Below are 23,422 nucleotides of genomic sequence, written 5' to 3'. Positions count from 1 at the left end.
TAAAATTATCAACAAATTCTTAAATTAAGATGTCTTTTCTTGATGAGCAAAACGACCCAAGAAAATAAATCTAGTTTTAAGACCAAAAAGATCAAATGTAAGTGATTTTGTGCATAAAACAAGCAAAAAAATTGAATTGAATTTTTCTTGAATTAAAGTGTTTAAGAAAAATGTTCAAGATTTTTTACTTACCCCATTGGCAGATTTTTTTTGCTTGTTTTATGCACAAAATCACTTACATTTGATCTTTTTGGTCTAAAAACTAGACTTATTTTCTTGGGTCGTTTTGCTCATCAAGAAAAAGCATCTTAATTTTAGAATTTTTTGATATTTTTACTGAAAACAAAACAAAATACTAAGAACATTTTTTCTTGAAAATAATTTTTTTGCAGTGTATATGTGCAACTTTTTTATTTTATTGTTTGATTGACGTTGTGACAGACATCTTTAAGATCTACTGTTAATGCAAGGATCTAATATAATCTTACACATCAGATATTTTTCCTCAACAGTTAACCAAACATTTATTTAAGACATAACAGATTATATCTGCGGGAATTTGTGTCAAAACAGATATAATTCTGACATATGTCTATATATTGGGGTCGCGCTCGTGTGCATGCTTCAGATCCGTCAGTCAGCGCGAGGAAGAGTGTTTTTGAGTCTTGTTGTCTTTATAACTCTTTTAAATCTTTTAAAACTGGAAAAAAATAATTATTTCTCAGAAAACATACGCATATGTTCATTATAAATGTTTAATGACTATTTAGTAGGGCTGTACGATTCCAGATTTTTTTTATCAATTCCAATTCTTGTTTCTGGAATCGAAAGAATCGATTCCAAGAATTGATTCCTTACTGCTATTTTTGGTTCTTTTTATACCAGCACCATGTCTAACATTGTCGCGTCTTACCGTGCCACACAATGAGAAGCTCTCTAAAGTCACACGGGGTGTGACAAAAAGCAACTGTTGCAAATCCATTTCATCCCCTATTAGACGTATTGCGAGTGCTGCTTGGTCATAAATATAATGAGGCATTGTTGTCGATTGAGTTATACTCCCTGTCCTAAACTACAACGAGTAAGATCAAACCCCGCCTAGAAATCGATTCTAAATATTTCATTGGGTCAGTCATTGTGCTAATTGCCTACACACGACTAGATCAATTTATTTAGCCTGAACTTTATTTCTTTACAGGTGACGTGCGGTTTGTTAAAAAAAATAATCTTAAAGAGGAGTCGATTCCTCCTAACGTCTCGGAATCAATTATTTTTGGAACTATTTAGATCGTTGGGATCGCTAGACGAGGGCCAAATGTACTTATTTGTAGAAAACCTCAACTTCGACCAAAATCAATATTTATACTTTCGCTTGTAGCTTAAAATAAGAAACTGCGCATTCAGACTCATTTTGCCAGCACGGGTCACAGATATAATAATATAGCGCTTTAGACTGCACACTAGGTAGTCTGCGTTATGAATGTGTAAACGCATAACAGTACATTAAGTGAGACTGCATTACGACGGCACTGGCTGTGAGATTGAAGCTAATTTTCTTACGTGTGGATCGTCCATCTACCGACCTTAAGACAACACAAAGCTGTGAATAAACAAGACACAAATGAGCGCCGAGCTCGGACCTTTCTGCAGATGAAAATAAATCTGATATGGCAATTTTCAATTCAGATGCGTCATCTCACACCTGGAGTTTTATAATGATGTCCCATTCATGTTTCACAGCATAAACCAGTGAGATATATTAAAATTATTAACCGCTGTTTATTGCACTGAAACACGTTGGGTAGAGAAAAGATGGCAGAGCTATCAACTGTATTCATATAACAGACTGCAATTGTTTGCTTACTAACAAATGGCTTTAAAATAATACCGATGTACATTTACATATATAGCTTGTAATGCACTGCCAAATGGATACATTTCTTTATTAGTACTATATTGAGAGTTAAACCCACAACTTCATTACTACTAATGTGAAGCTCTGCCAACTAAACTACTAGATCATATGCATGTTATAGCCGACGTCCTCTTGGAAGTTTTCATATAAATGAATCTCATTTCTCTGGCTGTGATTCAGTATTTTCCAGTGGCTGCAGGAGATAAAGTCTTTGACCACCATGTACCTCCATGTTATTCTTCGATTGTGTCGTGATCAAGCACTTTACATGGCTGTGAGCCAAGAGAACTGAATCGAGTTAAATAGATGAATGTTGAATACTAAGTAAGCATGAAGTGGAGATTCCTGGGAAAAATGCCATTGGAGACCACAGGAATATATCCATCAGATAAGATTTGTGTGTAATGAATTCACCAAACAAAAAGTTTAACAACTTACGAGACCTTGATTTATTGTTGCAATCATTATTTAATCCTTTAATTTGTACTGTTAGTTACTTTGGATAAAAGGTTTTGCTTGCAAAATAAATTAAATGTGCTTTTTCTGTGCCGTGCCAATCTAACGCTTTAAACTCGCATTACAATTCAGAGTTTATTATGATGTCTCCTGATCAGAGCATAAAAACGTCACTTTCTGATTCAATACTTTTTTCTATTTAACACTTTCCCCACCTGTGAAAAATTATCTCGTAAATTAAGAGAAAACGCTTCCCTGCCAATGACGCTTCCCTGACGAGGTTTTACAATAGTCCATATTTCCGCTATTATCCACTAAGTGTCACTTTTACCCAACTTATAAAACACTGAAGCATCCACTGATTTAGAAACAGTAAAAACTCAGTGTATGTTTTGATCATCGCTCTGAATCTGATCGCTAACAAAAGCCTTGCAATGTTTTTTTGCTTAACTCTTTCACCGCCAGCGTTTTAAAAAAAAGTTGCCAGCCAGCACCAGCGTTTTTCATGATTTTCACCAAAGTTTAATGCCTTCCAGAAAATGTTCTTCTTTAAATATATAAACATACAATATACCAAATGAAAGAAGAGACCCTCTGCTTTCAAAAAAAAAAAAAAAAAAACGTTTCATCCTACCTTCAGTGGTTCTTTTGTAATCAGCTTTTGAATATGGGTAGGTTTCTGCAAAAACACCACATTTTGAGCAAAAAGCAGAGATAATTCCATTTTTGTGACGGACTTTTCATAGAGATCCCATTCAAAGCGATCTTTAAAACAGACACGGACATGCAGCCGCTTGCCATAGGGCAATACTTCCGGTTTTAAAAAGTTGCGGATAATAGCGGTATTGCGGAAAGACAGAAAATCTCGTCATTGGCGGGGAAGCGTTTTCTCTTAATTGATGAGATATCTCGTCAATGGCGGTGAAAGAGTTAAAATAATTTTTTTCCTGTATTTGTTTGTGTGTTTGTTTTTTGTTTAAAGGCAGAGGATTTGTTTTCATTTCATTTGATATATTGCATGTTTATAAAAAATTGGAAGGCATTTAGGGCCCTATTTTAACGACCTAAACCCATTATCTAAAGCAAACAGCGCACAGTTTAAACAGGCTTGTCCGAACCCACTTTTGCAAATTTTACGACGTGAAAAATGGTTTATGTCCAAGAGACTCATTAATAATCTTTTACATTTGAATGCTTAAATTTTTCATATTTATAAGCTTTTTTGTGCTGCTGCGCATTCATGTATGTGATAAGCAAACCCGCGTTGTTATCCTGTTTATAGGCGCATATTTCTAACACGCTCATTAAATAACAAAAACAATATTGCGCCATAGACTTTAGAGCAGGTTTTAGTTGGTCAATGGCGTAGTCTATTTTAGTTGCCTCAAAATAGCAATGCGCCAACAATGCGCCTGAACACACCTCGTTTTTAGAGCAGAACGCGCAAAATTGGGCACAAATGCCTTTGGTATTTAAACAACGTGTTGCTAAACACATTAAAATGATAACTGCGCCGGCCTGAAACTAGCAAAAGACACTTGCGTCGCATATTGCGTCGGTTGCGTGATAGAGCCTTAAATCAGAAAATCATTAAAAAATGCTGGCACTGGCTGGTAACTTAAAAAAATAAACATGGGCAGGGAATGAGTTGGTTAAGACTTCTTCGTATTCTTGCCTGGTGTTATTTTGGTCTCTTTGCATTCTTCACTACGGATCGTACACTAAATCTGTGTTGATACTCTTAGGTAAATGTGCATTGGGCACTAACAGAAGCTACTTATTATGGTTTATAAAGTTTTAAATATTGTTATTCTTCTAATAAAATTGCATTGATTACTCCCGGATTACTTCTGTGAACGATGGATGCATTTTTTGGGACTTGAAAGTCGAGAACCCTGCTACCATTATAAAGCTTGGAAGAGACAGGACATTATGGCTTGAGGGTAAATCATGGGGTAATTACATTTTTGCTGAACCTTTAATGTTGCCCACTAATACATTTCCTCCATACGGTCTGATCGATGCTACCTGACCCTCCTGAGGTCTCAAACTTCCCCCACGGCATGTAAGGTCCTTGTTCATGCCCATGGTATGGGCTAAGGATTCATGTTATGTACCTGCCCTTGCAAAACATGTTGCGGCTTCTTGCCGTGCAGATGTTCCAATAAGCGGACCTGACAAGACGGCTAATTTACCCTTGGGCGGCGAGTGGCCGGGACTCCCATCATGCCAGATGGATCGTAATTGGGACGGATGTCTGCAGATGCCTAGCTGCGCCTGAATGGATTCATAACTTCACCTGCGGAACCAACTGATGGAGGGCTGTTTGTTTGCAGCTAATTAGGCAGACATTTGTTTTTATTCGTTCTTTATCACAAATGAAACTGATCTGATGTAAATGGTGGCAGGCTCAAGGTAGGTTTGGATGAAAAGGGACGGATGAATATACTCAACCAGGTGAAACCAGGAATCTGATCTGCACCCAGAACATAAACAAAGGAAACATTCACCGTAACTTCTGATTCACGTACAGTGCATTACACTACACCAAAACACAACCAAACCATAATCCCTCTATATGAGGTTTTGTTTTTAAATATAAAATATGATTATATACTGACCAAACACAACAGAACTCAACACATCAGAATCAGAATCCTGCTTATCTACAGCAGAGAGGTGCCACAAAATAAACCTAATGACTCCCGAATTTGGCTAATCGGGAGGACCGGGAGAATTCCCTTTGGACTGGTCTGATTTTTGGCTATGAGGACTGGTGTTATAATGCCATCGGGTTATAGGTTGAATGCCTTCCAGAAAATGTTCTTCTTTAAATATATAAACATACAATATATCAAAAAACAGACCCTCTGGTACAGTAGGTAGGATGAAAAAAACGTTTCATCCTACCTTTATTTGTTCTCTTTTTATCACCTCTCAAATATTAACCTGGTTAAAACCAAACCATTCTCAGTAGTAACTGAGTTATGGTCTGGCAAAGCCTCATAGTCAAATCATTTCCAAAGGGGCGTCACTAAATTGCTTAAAACAGACACGATAGCTGATTAGAACGAGTGATGATCCACGGCAGGATCCATATTTGTAATGTACAAAATTTGCTTCACCGTCGCTGCGCTGTCGTCATCGTGTAAAGCCGCCCAAACTTTGCGATTTCTCTGCATTAGAAATGGGCTTGAATGGCCTCTTTGCCAGATAACTTGCAGAGCAAATCTAAATTTGCCGGAAGATGTCTGGCTCCTCAAATATGGATAGTTTTCTTTAAAAATACCAAATGTTGAGCAAAAAGCTGAGATAATTGCATTTTTGTGAAGCACTTTTGATAGAGATCAGATTCAGCGCAATGATCAAAACATACACAGAGTTTGAACAGCTTGCCCTAAGGGGAATACTTCAGTGTTTTATAAGTTGAGTAAGAGCGTCACCTGGTGGAAAATAGCAGAAATATGGATTGGCGGAAAAACTTGTTGTTGGCAGTGAAGCGTTTTCTCTTAACTGACAAGTTAACTCGTCAATGGCGGTGAAAGAGTTAATGGCGACTTGACACTAACGGACTAAAGGGAAAGGATTGACAAATCGTAATTTTTAAAATCTTTATAAAATCATAGATGTAACAATGAATCGTCTGTGTATTGTCATTTTCGTCTATTGCAAGAGTAACAAAAAAACTATTTGATGCAAAACTCATCTGTTTTTTGGAAGAAGTAAGTTACATATGAATATAAACTAAATATTAAAAAGTCCATTATATATTTTTATTTTTCCATCTGTTTCCCCTGCATACTTTATAAATCTTGCTTGTGTATTGTATATGAGGGGGTTCCAAACTTTTTAACCCAACAGGTAATCTCAAGACCCCTAGTTTAAAAATATAGGGGAAGACACAAACACATTTGTTCCCTCTCAGTAGTTTTTGAATAAGTTTACTTCATTATAATATTAAAATACCTTATGGTAGGGCTGCATGATTATTGCAAAAATCATAATAGTTTAGGCTATTGTACTGGCATTGAATTGGAAATTATATTTGAAAAATACAATGAATTGCAAGGTTGCAGAGAACAGTGCACTATTGCAGACTCATAGGCGAGATCTAATAAAAATATATTTTTAATAAATAGTCAGTCGTGAACTAAAGTGGGCCGGTCTAAGGTAGGAAACTCCAGGGCTGAAAATGAGTCCCACTCCAGTCCTTAATGACACATGATTCAATTACATGTGATTCAATAAATGGCATGCCAAAGTTAAAAGGATTTTTCAAATCACAAACCCAAGTATGAGAACAACAAACAACCCCAACAAAAGAGAAGGAAATGTGATTCATCTGAGCAAGAAACCATTGAAAGATGCACTACACTAGCAAACAAAGTAAAGATTACTCAGTGAATTTCACATGCTGTACTTTCCTAAGATAAGCTCAGAGAGAAAGAGAGAGAGAGCGAGAGAGCGATGGAAAGACAGGGAGAAAACTGTGCTAAATTGAGAAGAGAGAAAAAGATACACTGAGAGAAGAAGAAGAAGAGTCATAAAACTTTTAGACGTGACAACAGCGGCAGATCTTCTACATGAGAATCTATTTAAAGCATCACGGCGTTCCGCAGGGACAGCGGTGCTGATGTTGCTCTTTTCCATCCAGCATCCCTGAACTCACCCGTTCTCCAGAAGAGAGCCGGTGTGTGTGTGTGTGTGTGTGTGTGTGTGTGTGTGTGTGTGTGTGTGTGTGTGTGCGTGCGTGTGCGTGTGTGTGTGTGTGTGTGTGTGTGTGAACAAAAGCTCTCATTCTGCTGGACAGAAACTGAAATCAAAGTGCAGGATGTCCAGTGAAATATTCATAAGCTTTTCTGTCACTTTACTCTCTTTTTTGCCTCCTGAACACATGAACAAGACTTTGAAAGATAATGGTGTGCAGTTACAGCAGCAGTGGACAGAAGTAAATGTGTTGTGTATGTGTTTGTATGGATGGCACAGAATTCCAGTATGAGAAATGTTACAGACAAATGATCGGACAGAAATATATCTTTTAGATTCCTCTGTGTTTGGATAATAGTGAAATGATACAGATGGATGATATTAACATTTACTCATTTGTCCATGCACCTGTGACCACAGAACAACATCTTGGCTCATAGCGAGTATAATGAACAGTAGATATTTCCGCTAAATGGGATTTCAGAAATACATGTTAAAGAGCACCTATTGTCCGATTCACGTTTTTAAATTTCCTTTGGTGTGTAAGTGTGTATTAGTTCATGTTAACGATATGCAAAAGGTACAAATCCCAAAGTAAATGATGACGCGAGTTATCATCTCCAACTTAAATCTCTTTTCTTAAACTACAACAAACACACAGATTGTAGGCAACAGTTTACTTCCTGAGATAGGTGATCTAGACAAGACCGACATTATCATTAGCTGGCCAATCAGGGACATGGAGCTTTTCAAATCTTTGCGTTTCAGGAAGAGAGGGAAATCTGGAGCTACAAAAATATACGGGATGTGAAAAATAATGTGTTTTTTTACCATAAATCATGCAAACACATTGTATTATACCAAATATATAAAATATTGTTGTTTTTAGCAATGAAATAGGTGCTCTTTAAAAAAAAAACATTTATTTGTTCACAAATGTTTTTATCCAAACATACAATTATCAATAAATTTGTGACCTTGCACTGCAAAAAAATGACTTTCTTACTTAATATTTTTGTCTTGTTTTAAGTACAAATATTTAAATATTCTTAAATTAAAAAGCATTTTCTTGATGAGCAAAAGGACCTAAGGAAATAAGTCTAGTTTTTAAAGAAAAAATATCAGATTTAAGTGAATTTGTGCATAAAACAAGCAAATAATAATAACTTCTACCAAAGTAGAAAGATTTTTCTCCCTACACTGCAAAAAAAAAAAAAAAAAGAATCTCTTACTTAGTATTTTTGTCTTGTTTTCTAATATAAATATCTAAAAATTCTTAAACTGAGATACATTTACTTGGTAAACAAGTGTTGTTTATTTAAATAAATGATGCAAATCAAGAGTTTTTTTTTTTTTTTTTTACTTAAAACAAGTCAAAATATCTGCCAGTGCGGTAAGAAAAATAAACTTAAATTAAGTTTATTGAATTACATTGAAACTGGAATTAAGTTTATTTTTCTTACTGCACTGGCAGATATTTTGACTTGTTTTAAGTAAAAAAAAAAACTCTTGATTCTCATCATTTATACAAAAAAACAAGACTTATTATCTTAAGCTATTTTCTTACCAAGTAAATATATTTTTCAATGTAAGAATTTTCAGATATTTATATTAGAAAACAAGACAAAAAAACTAAGACAGACATTCAATATTTTTTGCAGTGCACCCCCAAAATAACTTTTTAAAAACTTTTTTAAAATTTAAGGATTCATTTCTTACCCTATTGGCAGATTTTTTTACTTGTTTTAAGCACAAATTCACTTAAATTTGAATTTTTGTTGTCTAAAAACTAGACTTATTTTCTTAGGTCATTTTGCTAATCAAGAAAATGCATCTTCATTTAAGATTTTTTACATATTTGTATAAAAACAAGACAAAAAAACTATGTAAGAAAGTCATTTTTTGAAATGTGGACCACAAAACTTGTTATAAGGCACACGTGAAGCAATAGCCAACAATACATTGTATGCGTCATTTTATGTTAAAAATCATTAGGATATTAAGTAAAAATTATGTTCCACAAAGATAATTTGTAAATCTCCTACCGTAAATATGTCAAAAGATTATAACAAGGTAAGAAAATGGTTCTTAAAAGAAAATTTTGCTTAAAAGGATCTTTGAAAAACCAAAAACGGTCCTTTAATGGCATCACTTCAAGCAACCCCTTTAAAACCTTTATTTTTAGGAGTAAATCAAGGTGTACGAGAAGATGTTTTGAGTGATTCCTACAACATTGTAGTACTACCACTTTAAATACAGTACTGGCAAACAAAGACACTTTGAGTTTATTACGCATCACACTGCATATACAGTAACCCAATCTCAACTGCTTTTACTGTAAGATGTTTAAAGTTTTACCTATAAGAATGAGGGCGCAGACCAACAGGGCGATGAGGGCACCGGGACTGAGCGCGGCTGACATGACGTAAGCCGTGGCGTTGCAGGATTGGATGGCTCCGTTCGTGTCACATCCGCAGACGTGTATGGTGAGTGTCCCTGTGCTGCTGAGGGCAGGAGGGCCGCTGTCCACTACCAGGATGGGTAACAGGTAAATGTTCTGTTCGTGCCGGTTAAACCCAGAGCGCTGGGTCTTAATGCCAGCTGTGTTGTCTTTAAGAGGAATAAAAACACAACAGACTTAGAATTCAGACTGTATTACAGGTTTCTTCATAGTAAACAAATGCAATCAGTTTTTTGAAAGTATTTTTTTCTGGACCACGATCATATGGACACCATACAGTTTGCTATGTTATATCACACAGTAAACACTTTGGTATTTATTTCATGAGAGTAGTAAACAGCTGCATGTTCAAGGGCTGGAAAACTACTACTACGGTGCCAATTGTTAACAAAAATAGAAGGTGAATTACTCTGGGTGCTTCGGTCTCACATGTGTCTGGTGCATCTTTCCGGCGTGTGCATCTTCTTGATTGTTGATCCTAAACCCTGATGCACATTTTTACCTAAAAGGATTTTTAAATGGCTCCTGTAATAAGTAGACCCACAATTTAAAGCCTCTTCTAAAGTTCCTGTGAATTACCCGAAAGCTTCTGTAGACAGTAAATGTATGAACGTTACTTACAGACACAGCAAAAACTCAACTAATAGACTTTTATAGTGGTACAAGAGCAATCCATCATATAGGACATACATCACTGTCATCTGTTTTGCTCCAACACAACATACAGATAAATCCTGCTCACGTTACCAGATTCACTCATAAGTTTCTGCCGAGTAACAGCAGTATCAAACTATAGATCAACCGAGCCAGGAAATCTCCTTTGGAAGGCACTATACATCTAATATAGTCCATACCTTCCAGACAGACAACAAATCTGTTTCCCTTTCTAAGCTTCCGTAAAAAATAAAAGAATAGAAATATTTATAGCTACGCAACATCACAGGTATTGTAAAGAGGTGTAGATGTGTTGAGGTCTTTGGTAAGACATTATTATACACAGTCAGTGTTTGAGTCAGACTAAACCCATCAACCAATCTATTATTAAAGACTATAAAACCATGACTTTTTAATATTAATCCAGTTTGCAAGCCCATATATGATAAGAAGAGAATGCGGAGTAAAATCATAACCAGAGTTCAGATTCGCTTCGTGTTTGATTCAGAAAACGCAGTTTTATTTCAATCATAACTAATTTCTTTAGCTTACAAAAATATGTTTGTTTTAACATTCCTTTCAAAAAATGCTTCTTGCCTTGTTATTTCGTGAAACTATATTTATTATTCATAATATTTTGTTATTTATGACATAAAAGCCCTTTTCACACAGAGATTACGGAAAATTCACGGAAAATGTGTCTGTGATTTTTCATTCATTTACACTGAATGATTTTCTGGAATCTGTGCGTGGATTCACACAGATGCTGTAAAGATCCCGTAAAGACACGTGATGTATTTAAAGTCCTGCACTTGTTAGGTTTTTTCCACAGGATCTGAAGTTTGCTATTTATCCGTTATTTCTCTCTTGAGAGCGCATGCATTTAAGTTTATGAGTTTTAAGTTTTAAGATCATAATGAGTGTGTGCACTGCAAAAACAGAAAATAAGTCTAGTTTTTAGACAAAATGGATAAAACAAGCAAAAAATCTGCCAATTGGGTACGCTAATTTCTCTTGAATTTTTCTTGAATTTAGTGTTTAAGAAAAAAGTTCAAGATTTTTTGCTTACCCTATTGACAGATTTTTTTTTTTTTTTTTGCTTGTTTAATCTATAAATACACTTTAATTTGATATTTTTTGTCTTAAAACTAGGCTTGTTTTATAAGGTTATGTTGCTCATCAAGAAAATCCATCTTGATTTAAGAATTTTTAGATATTTCTACTGAAAACAAGACAAAAATACTAAGTAAGAAAGTAATTTTTTTGCAATGCAATTTTAGTGCTGATAGTGTCGAGCTCCCTGATCTCTGCTTCAGTCCAGTTAGCAAACATTTTTCATTGTTAAATGCTGAATGTTTAAATCCCAGTGTCAAAGAGCAAAACCATAACGTCTTGTTGCGATGACGTGCATCTCACTACAGCATTTATTTAAGGGCCAGTGCATGCACCAAAAAGCTGCATCTTGAGGATTAACACAAATACCAATTACAAGTCTCGCTGAGGGTAGATGAGTTACATTGTTATAAATTAAGAATGTGGAACAAGTACAAATTACATCAAAACCCAGCACCAATCCTAAACAAACAGGTAACAGTGGACACAACTTTTGCAACATGTTCTGTTTTGATAAAAAGCACACCAGCACACAACAGGGGAGAAAATACACATGACAAACATTTGTGGCATATGAAGGAAAGATGAATTGTCCGCTAGTCTAGGAAAACAGCTTCGTGCTATTGACTGACTCCAGATGAGCTGTCCACAATGAACAGCCAAAAAGATGTGTTTGAAGTCGTCAATCATATTCCCAAAGCTCCAAATAGCTCTCTCTCTCTCTCTCTCTCTCTCTCTCTCTCTCTCCTCTCTCTCTCTCTCTCTCTCTCTCTCTCTCTCTCTCTCTCTCTCTCTCTCTCGCTGTGTGTGCGTCTCAAATGACTACGCCATTTCATAGTGCAAAGTAAGAGATAAATTTAAGACTATCGTAAAAAGACAGCTGCATCAATTGTATAGAATAGTTTTGCATGTGACAAAAGTTTCCCATACTGAAAAAAATGTGTTTGTCCTCGTGTGTCGGATCACAGCAGGAAAATGAAACACGAAGCTGCGAAGTTGAACAGAAAAAAAGTGACAGATTCAGTCTGACAGGTTGACGAATGTGTCCATGAAAACAGAAGTATAGGACGGTATGAGACGTGGGAGGATTAAAAGTCTGCTCGTGTGTGTAGGGAATAGCACTGGATACCTGTGTAGGCGACTTTTTAAGAAAATCAATCTCACAAAACTGTCAAGAACCTGTCAGGGTCATAATTCAACTCAAAATCACCATCAATACATAACTAAAGCTTTAAGAAAATCAAGCATATTTAAGACTTTTTGACATTTGTGACATTTTCATGACAACTGGAATAATTTAACATTCTGCAAGTAATCTACTGTAATGCATTTCATCCTGACTAAAGTACCGAATTAAATGTAATAATAAAGTTTTGTGTCGTACTGTATTACAAAAATTAGAATTTTGGGAAACATGTGGCTAATATTTATGGAGATAATGATGCTTAAAAAGTTCTAGTTATCATACAAAACAGAAGAAAAATGTACAGACAGCAGGTTCACATCTGAAATTAATTTACCATAAAACACCTCAAATAATACATTCAAACTTTGTTTTCCAAAAGAATATTTAAGAAAAACTAAAACTTGAATAAAACACAAAGTTATTAGAAATCTAGAAATGATGTCCTAATATTTACATAGGTGCAATTGCAAAGCGTTTTCACATTTCACATCTCGCATGCTTGTCATTCACAGCTTTGACCAAAATATTACGGAAAAAAAACGCTGTCTTGCAGTGTTGCCAGGTCCTTATCATTTTTGTATGCACATACTGTTGTGGCACTTAATCGTTAATGGCTTTTGGCTTACGAAAGAACACGTTTTTGGTGTTATTTAAGTGTAAAGTTGCCGGCCCCAATATTTTGATCTTTAAGGGAAAGCGTTTGGATTTATTTCAGTCCATTATTTCATGCAAGATCTGGCAACACAAGTAAGCCAACGCTCGTGCCTCTGCACTGGGCATACCGAAAACTTTTTCCCCTTCTGGGCATGTATGTTTTCAGAAGAGAAACTTGTCATGTCCATGATGCACTTTTAAATATGAACAACTAGTTGTTCGGTTTAGTTATGTACACACTATGCAAAGTTTCAACACAGTCTGAAGGCAAGTCATGTTATAGTAAAAAATTTTTTTATTAATTTATTCATGTTTGATGACACGAATCTCCGCTGTTTTTTGTGTCTCTGGATACGAATGTCTTTTTCGTCCTTCTCGTCCTCTCGGAAATTTGTGTCATCTAACACGAATAAATTATTAAAAATTTTCGTTGCTATAACACTACTTGCTTTGAGACTGGGTTGAAAGTTGCTATAAATGCTGATTTGTCACTACCTGCATTTTGCGGGAGTTAATTTGATTGTTGAATGCAGTTGTAAGTCCTATAAATTACTGAAGTGTGTCTGTAGAGAACGCTTAGGTTACTCACGTAACCCCGGTTCCCTGAAATAACGGGAACGAAGCATTGCGTCAGTTTGCTGACGCTATGGGGGGAAACTCCTGTTTACTCCGTGATTGAAGCCTATTGGTTAACGTCTGTAGAAAATACAGACCAATGACGTTTGAGCCCGCGCGGGGGCGTGGCACACGTCCCTATATAAGCCGGTGAAATACGTCAAGAGCTCATTATTATTCGACTGAAGCGCGCAGCCGAATAACACTCGCTGCGTAGACGTTTGTAGCACGGCCAGCGACGCAATGCTTCGTTCCCGTTATTTCAGGGAACCGGGGTTACGTGAGTAACCTAAGCGTTCCCTTTCAATACGGTTCACTTCGCATTGCGTCAGTTTGCTGACGCTATGGGGGAACGTAATCCCATCCCGCCGTGCATACACAACGGACTGAGGTGCCCTTACCGGAGAGACACTGCATGTGGCCCTTACCCAGCATATACATAGCTCTAGCGAGCGCAAGTGTAAGCACCATATATGAGACAGTAATACGCATACAGTGAAGTTTCTAAACGCACCATGATGCATATACAATAGAGCACAAGACGGCGGGTTCTCTGAGCGCGCCGCGAGCTGTGCATGAATTATTAATAGGTAGCCATGACGGTGAGCTAACAACGCACCGTGAAGGCATACAGAAACGCAGTCGCGTGAATCATTAAGCCGATAAGACCTGTGCTTGTAAGGCAGGGACATCCAGGCTATAAAATCTGACAAACGTAGACGGCGAGGACCAGCCGGCCGCGTTACAAATGTCAACGATAGAAATCCCCGTAGACCAAGCCCAAGATGAAGCCATACCCCTCGTGGAGTGAGCTTTTAAACCAACTGGACAATGTTCATTCAGGGAGGCGTAAGCCAAAGCAATGGCTTCGACGATCCATTTAGATAGCCTCTGTTTAGTGAGCGGCATACCTAAGGAATGTTGCGCGAAGCTTACGAACAGCTGATCTGACTTGCGGTATGAGGCAGAACGGTCCGTGTATATTCTTAACGCTCTGACGGGGCAGAGCGTGTTCGGGGTTTGTTCGCCGTCCGCCGTCGGAAGGGCGAGAAGTGAAACCACCTGAACTCTAAATGGCGTGGTCAAAACTTTAGGAATGTATCCCGCTCTCGGTCTAAGGATCACTTTGCTATCGTTAGGACCGAATTCCAGACACGACGGGTCAATTGAAAACGCGTGTAAATCGCCCACTCGTTTAACCGATGCCAACGCCAGGAGGAGAGCGGTTTTAAACGAGAGAGCGCGCAGGTCAGCCTGTTCGAGGGGCTCGAAAGGGGGACCGCGCAGCGCTTTCAGGACCGTGGACAGATCCCAAGACGGGACCGTGTTAGGTCGCGGTGGGTTTAGTCTGCGAGCGCCTCTGAGGAATTTAATGATGAGATCATGTTTTCCCACGGTGCGACCGGCGATAAGGGCGTGATTCGCCTTTATCGCCGCCACATACACTTTAAGCGTCGAGGGCGCGCGACCGCTGTCCAGCATTTCCTGCAGAAAGGAGAGAATATGCTCCACTTCACAGGTGTTTGGGTTTAAGTCTTTCGTCGTGCACCAGTCAGAAAAAATAGACCACTTTTGAGCGTAAAGGCGCCTGGTAGATGGGGCCCTAGCTTCAGTTAGAGTATTTAACACTCGTCCTGAAAGGCGTGATGGTTGCCGTTCAGAGACCAAACGTGTAGATTCCATAGCTCCGGCTGTGGATGCCATATCGTCCCTCTCGCCTGAGATAGGAGGTCTTTCCTCAGCGGTACTGGCCATGGTGCTGATGTTTTCAGCTGCCATAGGTCGGGGAGCCACGGTTGATTGTGCCAAAACGGGGCGACCAGAATTATCGCGCATTTCGTCTCTCTTATCCTCTGAAGGACCTGTGGTAACAGAGCCACCGGAGGAAAAGCATACAGAAGACACGCCGGCCATGCTTGCGACAGGGCATCGTGATGTCTCGAGAAGAAGATCGGGCAATGCGCGTTCTCGTCTGATGCAAACAGATCGATCTCCGCCCGGCCGAAGACGGTCCATATTCTCTCGACCGTCTGAGGATGCAGTCTCCATTCTCCCGGCGGCGGACCGTTGCGCGAGAGAATGTCTGCACCCGTATTGGCTACACCCGGTACGTGAGTCGCCTTTAACGAACGTACGTTCGCGTGAGCCCATAAGAAAAGCCGTTTCGCCAGCCTGGATAGGGAGCGAGATCTCAGCCCTCCTTGGTGGTTTATGAACGAAACCACCGTCATACTGTCCGACCGCACTAGAACGTGTTGATGTTGGAGTTTCGGTCGAAAGTGTCGTAGCGCCAAGATAACCACCCACATCTCGAGGTGGTTGATATGTAGCTGAGACAACTGGTTGTTCCACGCACCGAAGGCGAGCTCGCCGTCGCAGTGAGCGCCCCAACCCGTCGCAGACGCATCCGTAGTCACCACTTTCCTCCTGCTCACGGAGCCGAGCTCCGTGCCCGAGAGGAAAAGGTGAGGGGATGTCCATATCGAAAGCGCTTTCACGCAGCTGTACGTGATTTTGATTAATAAGCGGCCCGACAACCAAGCACGGGGCGGAACTTTCGCTTTCAACCAAAACTGAAGCGGCCTCATGAACAGCATTCCCAACGGTATTAGTGGGGATGCTGCTGCCATCAGACCCAGCATTTTTTGGAATCGTTTGAGAGGGAGATGTGAACCCGCTTTGAACGATGCCGCCTCGCGTCTGACCGTGAGCGCGCGTTCCTGTGTAAGCCATGCCCGCATCTTTAATGAGTCGAGCGTCGTGCCTAAGAACGCGATTCGCTGCGTGGGGGTGAGCAAACTCTTCTGGAGGTTGATTTTGAACCCCAAATTCTCCAAATGCTGGAGTACAACGGTCTTGTGCGCAGTAATTTCCCTCTCTGACTGTGCTAGAATAAGCCAATCGTCGAGGTAATTCAATATGCGGATGCCGCTCTGTCTGAGAGGGGCGAGAGCCGCATCCGCACATTTGGTAAATGTGCGTGGTGCCAGAGATAATCCGAAGGGCAGGACTTTGTACTGGTATGCTGTCCCGTCGAACGCGAATCTTAGGAACGGCCTGTGACGTGGCGCTATCGGAATGTGAAAGTAAGCGTCTTTCAGATCCACTGATATGAACCAATCGCCCGGTCGAATTAACGCCATGATTCGTCTGGCTGTAAGCATTTTGAACGGCCGTTTGGCAAGAGCGCGATTCAAAACGCGTAGATCCAATATCGGTCTGAGGCCGCCGTCTTTCTTTGGAACGAGAAAATAACGACTGTAAAAGCCTGATTCGCTTTGATCCGCCGGGACCGTCTCTATCGCGTCTTTTAGTAATAAAGAACGCACCTCTTCCCTGAGGATCTGTACACGATCGTCTGGGACAGTGGTGTAGAGAACGCCGCGAAACCGGGGTGGTCTCCGGGCGAATTGAAGTGAATAACCGTGTTGGATTACGTTTAGAATCCAGCCCGGCATACCGGGGGTGGATTGCCAAACGTGAAATTTGACGGCGAGCGTCGATATGCTTATGGACGTTAAGCCGTGTGTGTGTGAAATTTGCTCTTTTTGTGAAAAGGTAAAAATTTTTGTTTCGCTGTTACAGCGAGGGTGTGTCCAGCGCCCGAGGGGACTGAAACACGCAGAACTTTCGAGGGCGGGCCGGCCGAAGCGGGACCAGAGCCTCTTTTCCTCCTCAGACTCTCTTCAGGGAGGCGGCGCCGGCGTCGGGTCCAGCGTAATCCGAGGACGGGGACCGCGGCGTCGAGGCGGGCCAGCCGGTCGTGCAGGACGCTGGCGCTTGACCTCCGGTTCAGCTCTCTGCTGGGGCTGAGCTGGTGCTGGCTTAGGGCGTTGAGCTGGCGGCGGTTTTGGGCGGCCGGTCTCAGACGCTGAGGCAGATCGTTTTGGTAGAAAATGCCGCATAGCCTGCGACGATTTCTGTGCCTCAGTGAAGCGCTGGGTGAACCCCTCCACAGCGGAGCCGAAGAGCCCCGACGGTGACACGGGCGAGTCAAGAAGGGCAACCCGATCCGTGTCCTTTATCTCCGTCAAGTTCAGCCACAGATGTCTCTCCAGAACAACCAGGCTGGCCATGGCTCTTCCTACAGCCTGAGTGGCGACTTTAGTGGCGCGAAGGGCCAGATCAGTCGCGCTGCGCAGGTTCTGAAAGGTCGACGGGTCCGGACCTGCCTCGTCCATGTCACGGAGGAGTTTTGCCTGGTATACCTGCAGCACCGCCATCGTATGGAGAGCGGATGCAGCGTGGCCGTCGGCGGCGTAGGATTTCGACGCCAGGGTCGATGTCAGGCGACAGGGCTTTGATGGGTGGTTCAACTTCGCCCTCCATCCGCCGGCTGAAGACGGGCAGAGATGGACGGCGACAGTTTCCTCGAGCGGCGGCATCTTGGAGTAGCCGTGTTCGTCGGCGCCGTCCACTACGGAGAGGATGTGGGAGACGGCGCTCTGAGCTCGGGTGGAGTGGGGAGCACGCCAAGATTTGGTGAGCTCCTGGTGAACCTCAGGGAAAAACGGCGCCTGCCGTTGGCGGGACGATTGACGGCGCCCGGGCTGCAGAAACCATTCGTCCAACCGGCTGAGTTGAGGCTCTGACGGCGGCGACCACTTAATGTTGAGCTCCGCCGTAGCTTGCGTCAAGATGCGGATGAGCTCAGAGTCGTGAGGACGCGACTCGGTAGGTTCATCAGCGGCGGCTGCGTGGGCGTCGTCATCCGAAGCCGCCCAATCCTCTAACTCCTCAGAGGATGACATCACTTCCAAGTTGTCACCGGACCCAAAGGAAACCATGCCGCTAGCACTCGGCAGGGGGCGTAGGTCCTCATGGGCGAAGGTGACAGGGTGACGGCGGGGAGACAGAGCACGCGGGGGATGAGCCGGCGTGGACTCGGTCTCAGGGCGTCTTCCAGCTACACGGCTCCGCTGCTGTTTAGGCGGGAGAGCACGGGAAGCCTTCCGTTTAAAGATCTCGAGGCGGGAGCGCAGCACCGCGATAGGAAGGAGCTCGCAGTGGGCGCAGCCCGCCTCAGCGAGTACGGCCTCGGCGTGGGCAGGACCCAGACAGATGACGCACTCCTTGTGGAAATCCTCCACAGGCAAAGGGGCTCGGCAGGAGCCGCAATGCCGAAGCGACATTATCTCAACGCGCTTCTGCTCTTTTAGATAACTCTTTTTAGTCTCACCGGAAAGCGGCAGGGGAACACGCTGGTGTGTTGTAGTCCGCTGCAGTGCTTGGATCGACGGCGAGTAAGGGCTTCTTCTTCGGAGCAGCGAGAAGGTTCGCGCTGAAGGAGAAAAGTAATGAGCTCTTGACGTATTTCACCGGCTTATATAGGGACGTGTGCCACGCCCCCGCGCGGGCTCAAATGTCATTGGTCTGTATTTTCTACAGACGTTAACCAATAGGCTTCAATCACGGAGTAAACAGGAGTTTCCCCCCATAGCGTCAGCAAACTGACGCAATGCGAAGTGAACCGTATTGAAAGGGAACAGGATTATACATTAAAAGGTGAACTGACAACCAAATGTATAAGACTAAATTTCTTCAATGTTGAGTGGAGTTATTTATTTAAAACTTTCGGGTTTTCTGGTTACTATAGGAGTAGTTGGTGACAGCCTCACTAACAATGCACTTTACATATGGTAACCAGTAAACCCAAAACAAGACTTTTAAAAATAAGTTCATGTCTCTTTAAGTGTACAGTTGCCCAGGTTTAAACCTCACATAATCCTTCGTGTGGACGTTTGCGTTGTGTATGGTTCTTCAACCTATGTGTGTGTGCGTGTGCGTGTGCGTGTGCGTGTGTGTGTGTGTGTGTGTGTGTGTGTGCGTGTGTGTGTGTGTGTGTGTGTGTGTGTGTGTGTGTGTGTGTGTGTGTGTGTGTGTGTGTGTGCATGTGTGTGCTCAGGCGTGTCTGTATGTTTGTGTTTTCATGGCCCTTTGCGTGCTTAGTTGACATTTCCCCGCTTCCCTCCTCTGACATTTCCATCCTGTCACATCAGTTTTCATTTACTCAAGCATCACATCAGCTCACACACATCTCTAAAGAGACCCGGAGTAACACTGGCCCGCTCAGACACCCAAAAAACAAAACATCTACACCATTAAATCAGGAAGAAATAATGGATTTCTACATTATGCAAACTACGTGAAATGTATTCAATCAATGTCAACAATCTCATGCATACAATTGTCTTCCCTGGGATGATGTACTTCTTATTAAAAAGTAAGGAAAGACAAATCTTAAATACATAAATCAGGAACATCAAAGTTGTGGTGTTTGATAAATCATACATTATGTTATATTTAGGATTAGTAAATACAACAGGGGCACATGAAAAACTCAAAAATCTGATTCATATTACTACTCAGATTCTTTATTTTATTTGATAGAAACCTTTATCCACCCATACAAACAAACATTGTCATTGATATAAATGCTATAAATCTTATAAAAAGTGTAATTTGTCAACGTTTATGAATTTACGCTAGCACAGACACGTACATTTTGTATTTTGTATTCATGGCCTCTTCCAATGATCAGTCTAAAAGTCCAAACAATCACAACAGAAACTTCATAAAAGAATTCCCAATACAAAACAAAAGCAGCCTTGAATATGAATTGGACGGAAATATGAAATAGTCCGTATTCTCCTTCCGCACACAAACAGCAGATGCTGCAACAGAAGGTGATGTCATAAAGTGACAACGTGCCGTACCTCTCGGGAACGCTCATGAAAGATAACGTTTGTCAACGCTAAAGCGCTTTCCTGCTCATATTGGTCTTTTCAGAGGAGCAGACAAATGCAAACTTTCTGACACGCCACGTGGGTCACAGACAGTCAAACACTCCCTGTCGAGAGACCGCTGGTAAGCGACAACAACCCGCAGGGTCTGTAATCTGATTATTCATCACACGAGAAACTCGCAGAAAAAAATACAAGAAGTTAGCTTAAAGCTAGTGGGAAAGTACTTTTTAACAGCTACAGACTCAACAAGCACACCTGATGTCTCTCTCACCTTATGTCAATCTAGAAGTCTCCAGATAGAGAAGATTAAGAGAAAGACGCTTTGACTCTTATTGATTTCTCACACACACAGCTGAGCTGTGGTCATTATAACACATGCGGGTTGAAGGTGAAATGTCTGCTGATAAGCTAACAGAGACAGATACAGTGTTACTCTAATACAGAGTCAGTCCTGCAAACACAGCCCAATTCACACTAAAAGTAAAGATCCTCACAGTGATGTCATAGAAGAACCAGTTTTGGTTTCCAAAAAAAACCAATTACCCTGCATCATACTGCGAATATGAATGTGAAAAGTGTGAATGAAAATCGGATGTACGACATCTGCATGTTGAAATTGACCTTTCAATTGAGCCGGATCACCGCTTTCCAACATTTTTGAATAAGACGACACCTCTCCTTCTTCTTATGCTGCATTTACACTAGCCGCGGTAGAGGCGTTAAGCAGTAGTGATTTCAATGTTAAGTCAATGTGAAGACGCGTTTCGCCTACAGATTTTCACCAACTATATAGTATGGAAGCAGGCTATTAGGAACATTTCTCTCACTAAAAACCTTTTGCGAAATTAAAAGATTATTTGAATGTTAAAAGTTCTTGATTGCATCGTATAGCCCCTTTAATTTAAGAGTGTAATGATATAAGAAATCATATTTTTTATATTTGTTTATATTTTATATTTGTGATGCAAATTGAGTTGGAATGCTCACAGTCTAATTTTGAGCTACAGGCAAAAAAAAAAAAAAATTAATAAAAATATGAAGTCCTCCTTTAGCGAACTCAATGCTCTAAATAGTCCTTAAACATCTAAAATGATCTTTATTTGTATGTTTTCTGAGAGGTTTATCAGCCTAAATGCTTAATCTAATACAAAGGTGCGTCTCCATCCATGGCCGTAGCTACATTGAGGAGACCGAGGTCATGTCCTCTGTAGTTTTTTCTTGAAGTTTCATTTCATTTTGATGTAAAAATAGCCGACGAGACAATTATCCTTGCATCTACGGACCGTCACGTGACACATGTACTTCCAGATACCGCTGCCATCTCTAAACGAAAGTAGTCGGCTAATAGCCGAGTGTTTCCTAAATTACAGAACGCAACGCAGTCTCGCACATCTCACATAAACTTCAATTAAACTTCAAACCTCAATAAACTTTAAAAAAAACCACAAATCCATTGTTTTAAATAAAGTAGATGCTATGATAATTTCTTCCTGTGATTTTTATTCAAATGACTGAAAATGAAAAGGCTGCAACAAACTTAATTATCATTTGGAAAGCCAGCAGAAGATGAGCAGACAAAGAGGAGGGAAGGTGAAAAAGTTAATGGTTGTGCAGGAAATAGCCAACAATATGAGATTCAAACCTATATCCAACTGAAATGCTGAAATCCAGTGGCTAGCTAATCTGCACTGATAATTGATGTGTTGTCAAGTGTCTTTTTTGGGGAAGGGTGTCCTTGGTATTTGAAAAATCATGGCTTTGGCCTTGTCTCCATTCACATGCGCATCTGTGTTTTGGTTTTAAAACATGCAGGTATTAAGAAATAAAGTGCAGAACTTGCTTGATGTTAAAAGAGTTATTAAGAGAGATAAGACATGAAAACGATCTTCCTCGCGATGAATGACAGATCCGAAGCGTGCAGACGTGCGATCCCCATATATAGACATCAACACAGAATTACACAGAATTTAAAAATATCTGTTTTGACAAGAATTCATGCAGATATAATCTGTTATGTCTTAAGTAAATGTTTGGTTTACTGTTGGGTGAAAATATCTGATGTGTAAGATTATATTAGATCCTTGCATTACAGTAGATCTTAAAGCTTTGTGTGTGTCAATGTCAATCAAACAATAAAAGAAAGAAAAAACGTTTTAACATTTAATTTTCCTATAGGTATTGTTTTTGACCTTGTCTATGATAAATATTTTAGTTTTAGAGTGAAAAAAATCTTTAACTTGATTTTGATCAAAATTGACTTGCTGACTCGATCAACTTCAAACAGCTGTAGTCATTTTTTGTCGTGTCTCATTTGTATTCTTTAAATAGATTTAGATTAACAGCAAAGAGCTATGAAAACCCAATTTTATAAAAAAGATTCATAAACTTTTACCTTCTGATTGTAGTGGGTTAAATGTTATACTATTTTATATCCGAGCTTCTTCAAATTGCCAGCCTTTGTCTACACGTCTACACCTTTGGCTTTCTGCCAACCAACCTCATGAAACATTCATTCTTCAAATAAAAATCTTTTGTATTGTTTTGATCCAAACAAAAATGAGTGTTCAATATGTGATTGAGATGATGACAAACATCTTGATATCTTGAACATAATGCACATGTCGAGTAAACGGTCCTTACACTGAAAAGCACACCTGACATCTAATCCTAAATCAAGTTTTCATCTCACCTTTGATGTCCCACAGGCTAAAATGCCGGTTGTTGGAAGCCTCCGGTGCCAGCGTGAAATAAAATCGATGTCCAGACTGCGGCTCATCCCTGTCCACAACACTGATAGTGTGAATGAGCTAAAGAAAAACATAGAAAACAAGAACATTTCATTGAGTTGCCAAGTGTCATTGTTAATATTGTTCATTCTCTAATTGTCAAAATGTAGCATGCAACTCATCCTGTAA

General features: G+C 40.5%; 1 protein-coding gene across 1 annotated transcript in view; it reads right to left on the bottom strand.

Moving 5' to 3' along the window:
• The window catches only part of LOC135757736 (cadherin-22), a 207,128-nt gene that overhangs the window by 10,150 nt on the left and 173,556 nt on the right, over positions 1-23,422 (bottom strand). The window contains exons 10-11 of the mRNA XM_065272413.2: positions 23,197-23,314; positions 9,437-9,688 (exon numbers count right to left, since the gene is read on the bottom strand). Coding sequence (XP_065128485.1) covers positions 9,437-9,688; positions 23,197-23,314 — 370 coding nt within the window. The remainder of the gene's footprint in view (positions 1-9,436; positions 9,689-23,196; positions 23,315-23,422) is intronic.

This window comes from Paramisgurnus dabryanus, chromosome 7, assembly GCF_030506205.2.
Source record: "Paramisgurnus dabryanus chromosome 7, PD_genome_1.1, whole genome shotgun sequence".
Lineage (NCBI taxonomy): Eukaryota > Metazoa > Chordata > Actinopteri > Cypriniformes > Cobitidae > Paramisgurnus > Paramisgurnus dabryanus.
This window is presented reverse-complemented; position numbering and strand designations above follow the sequence as displayed.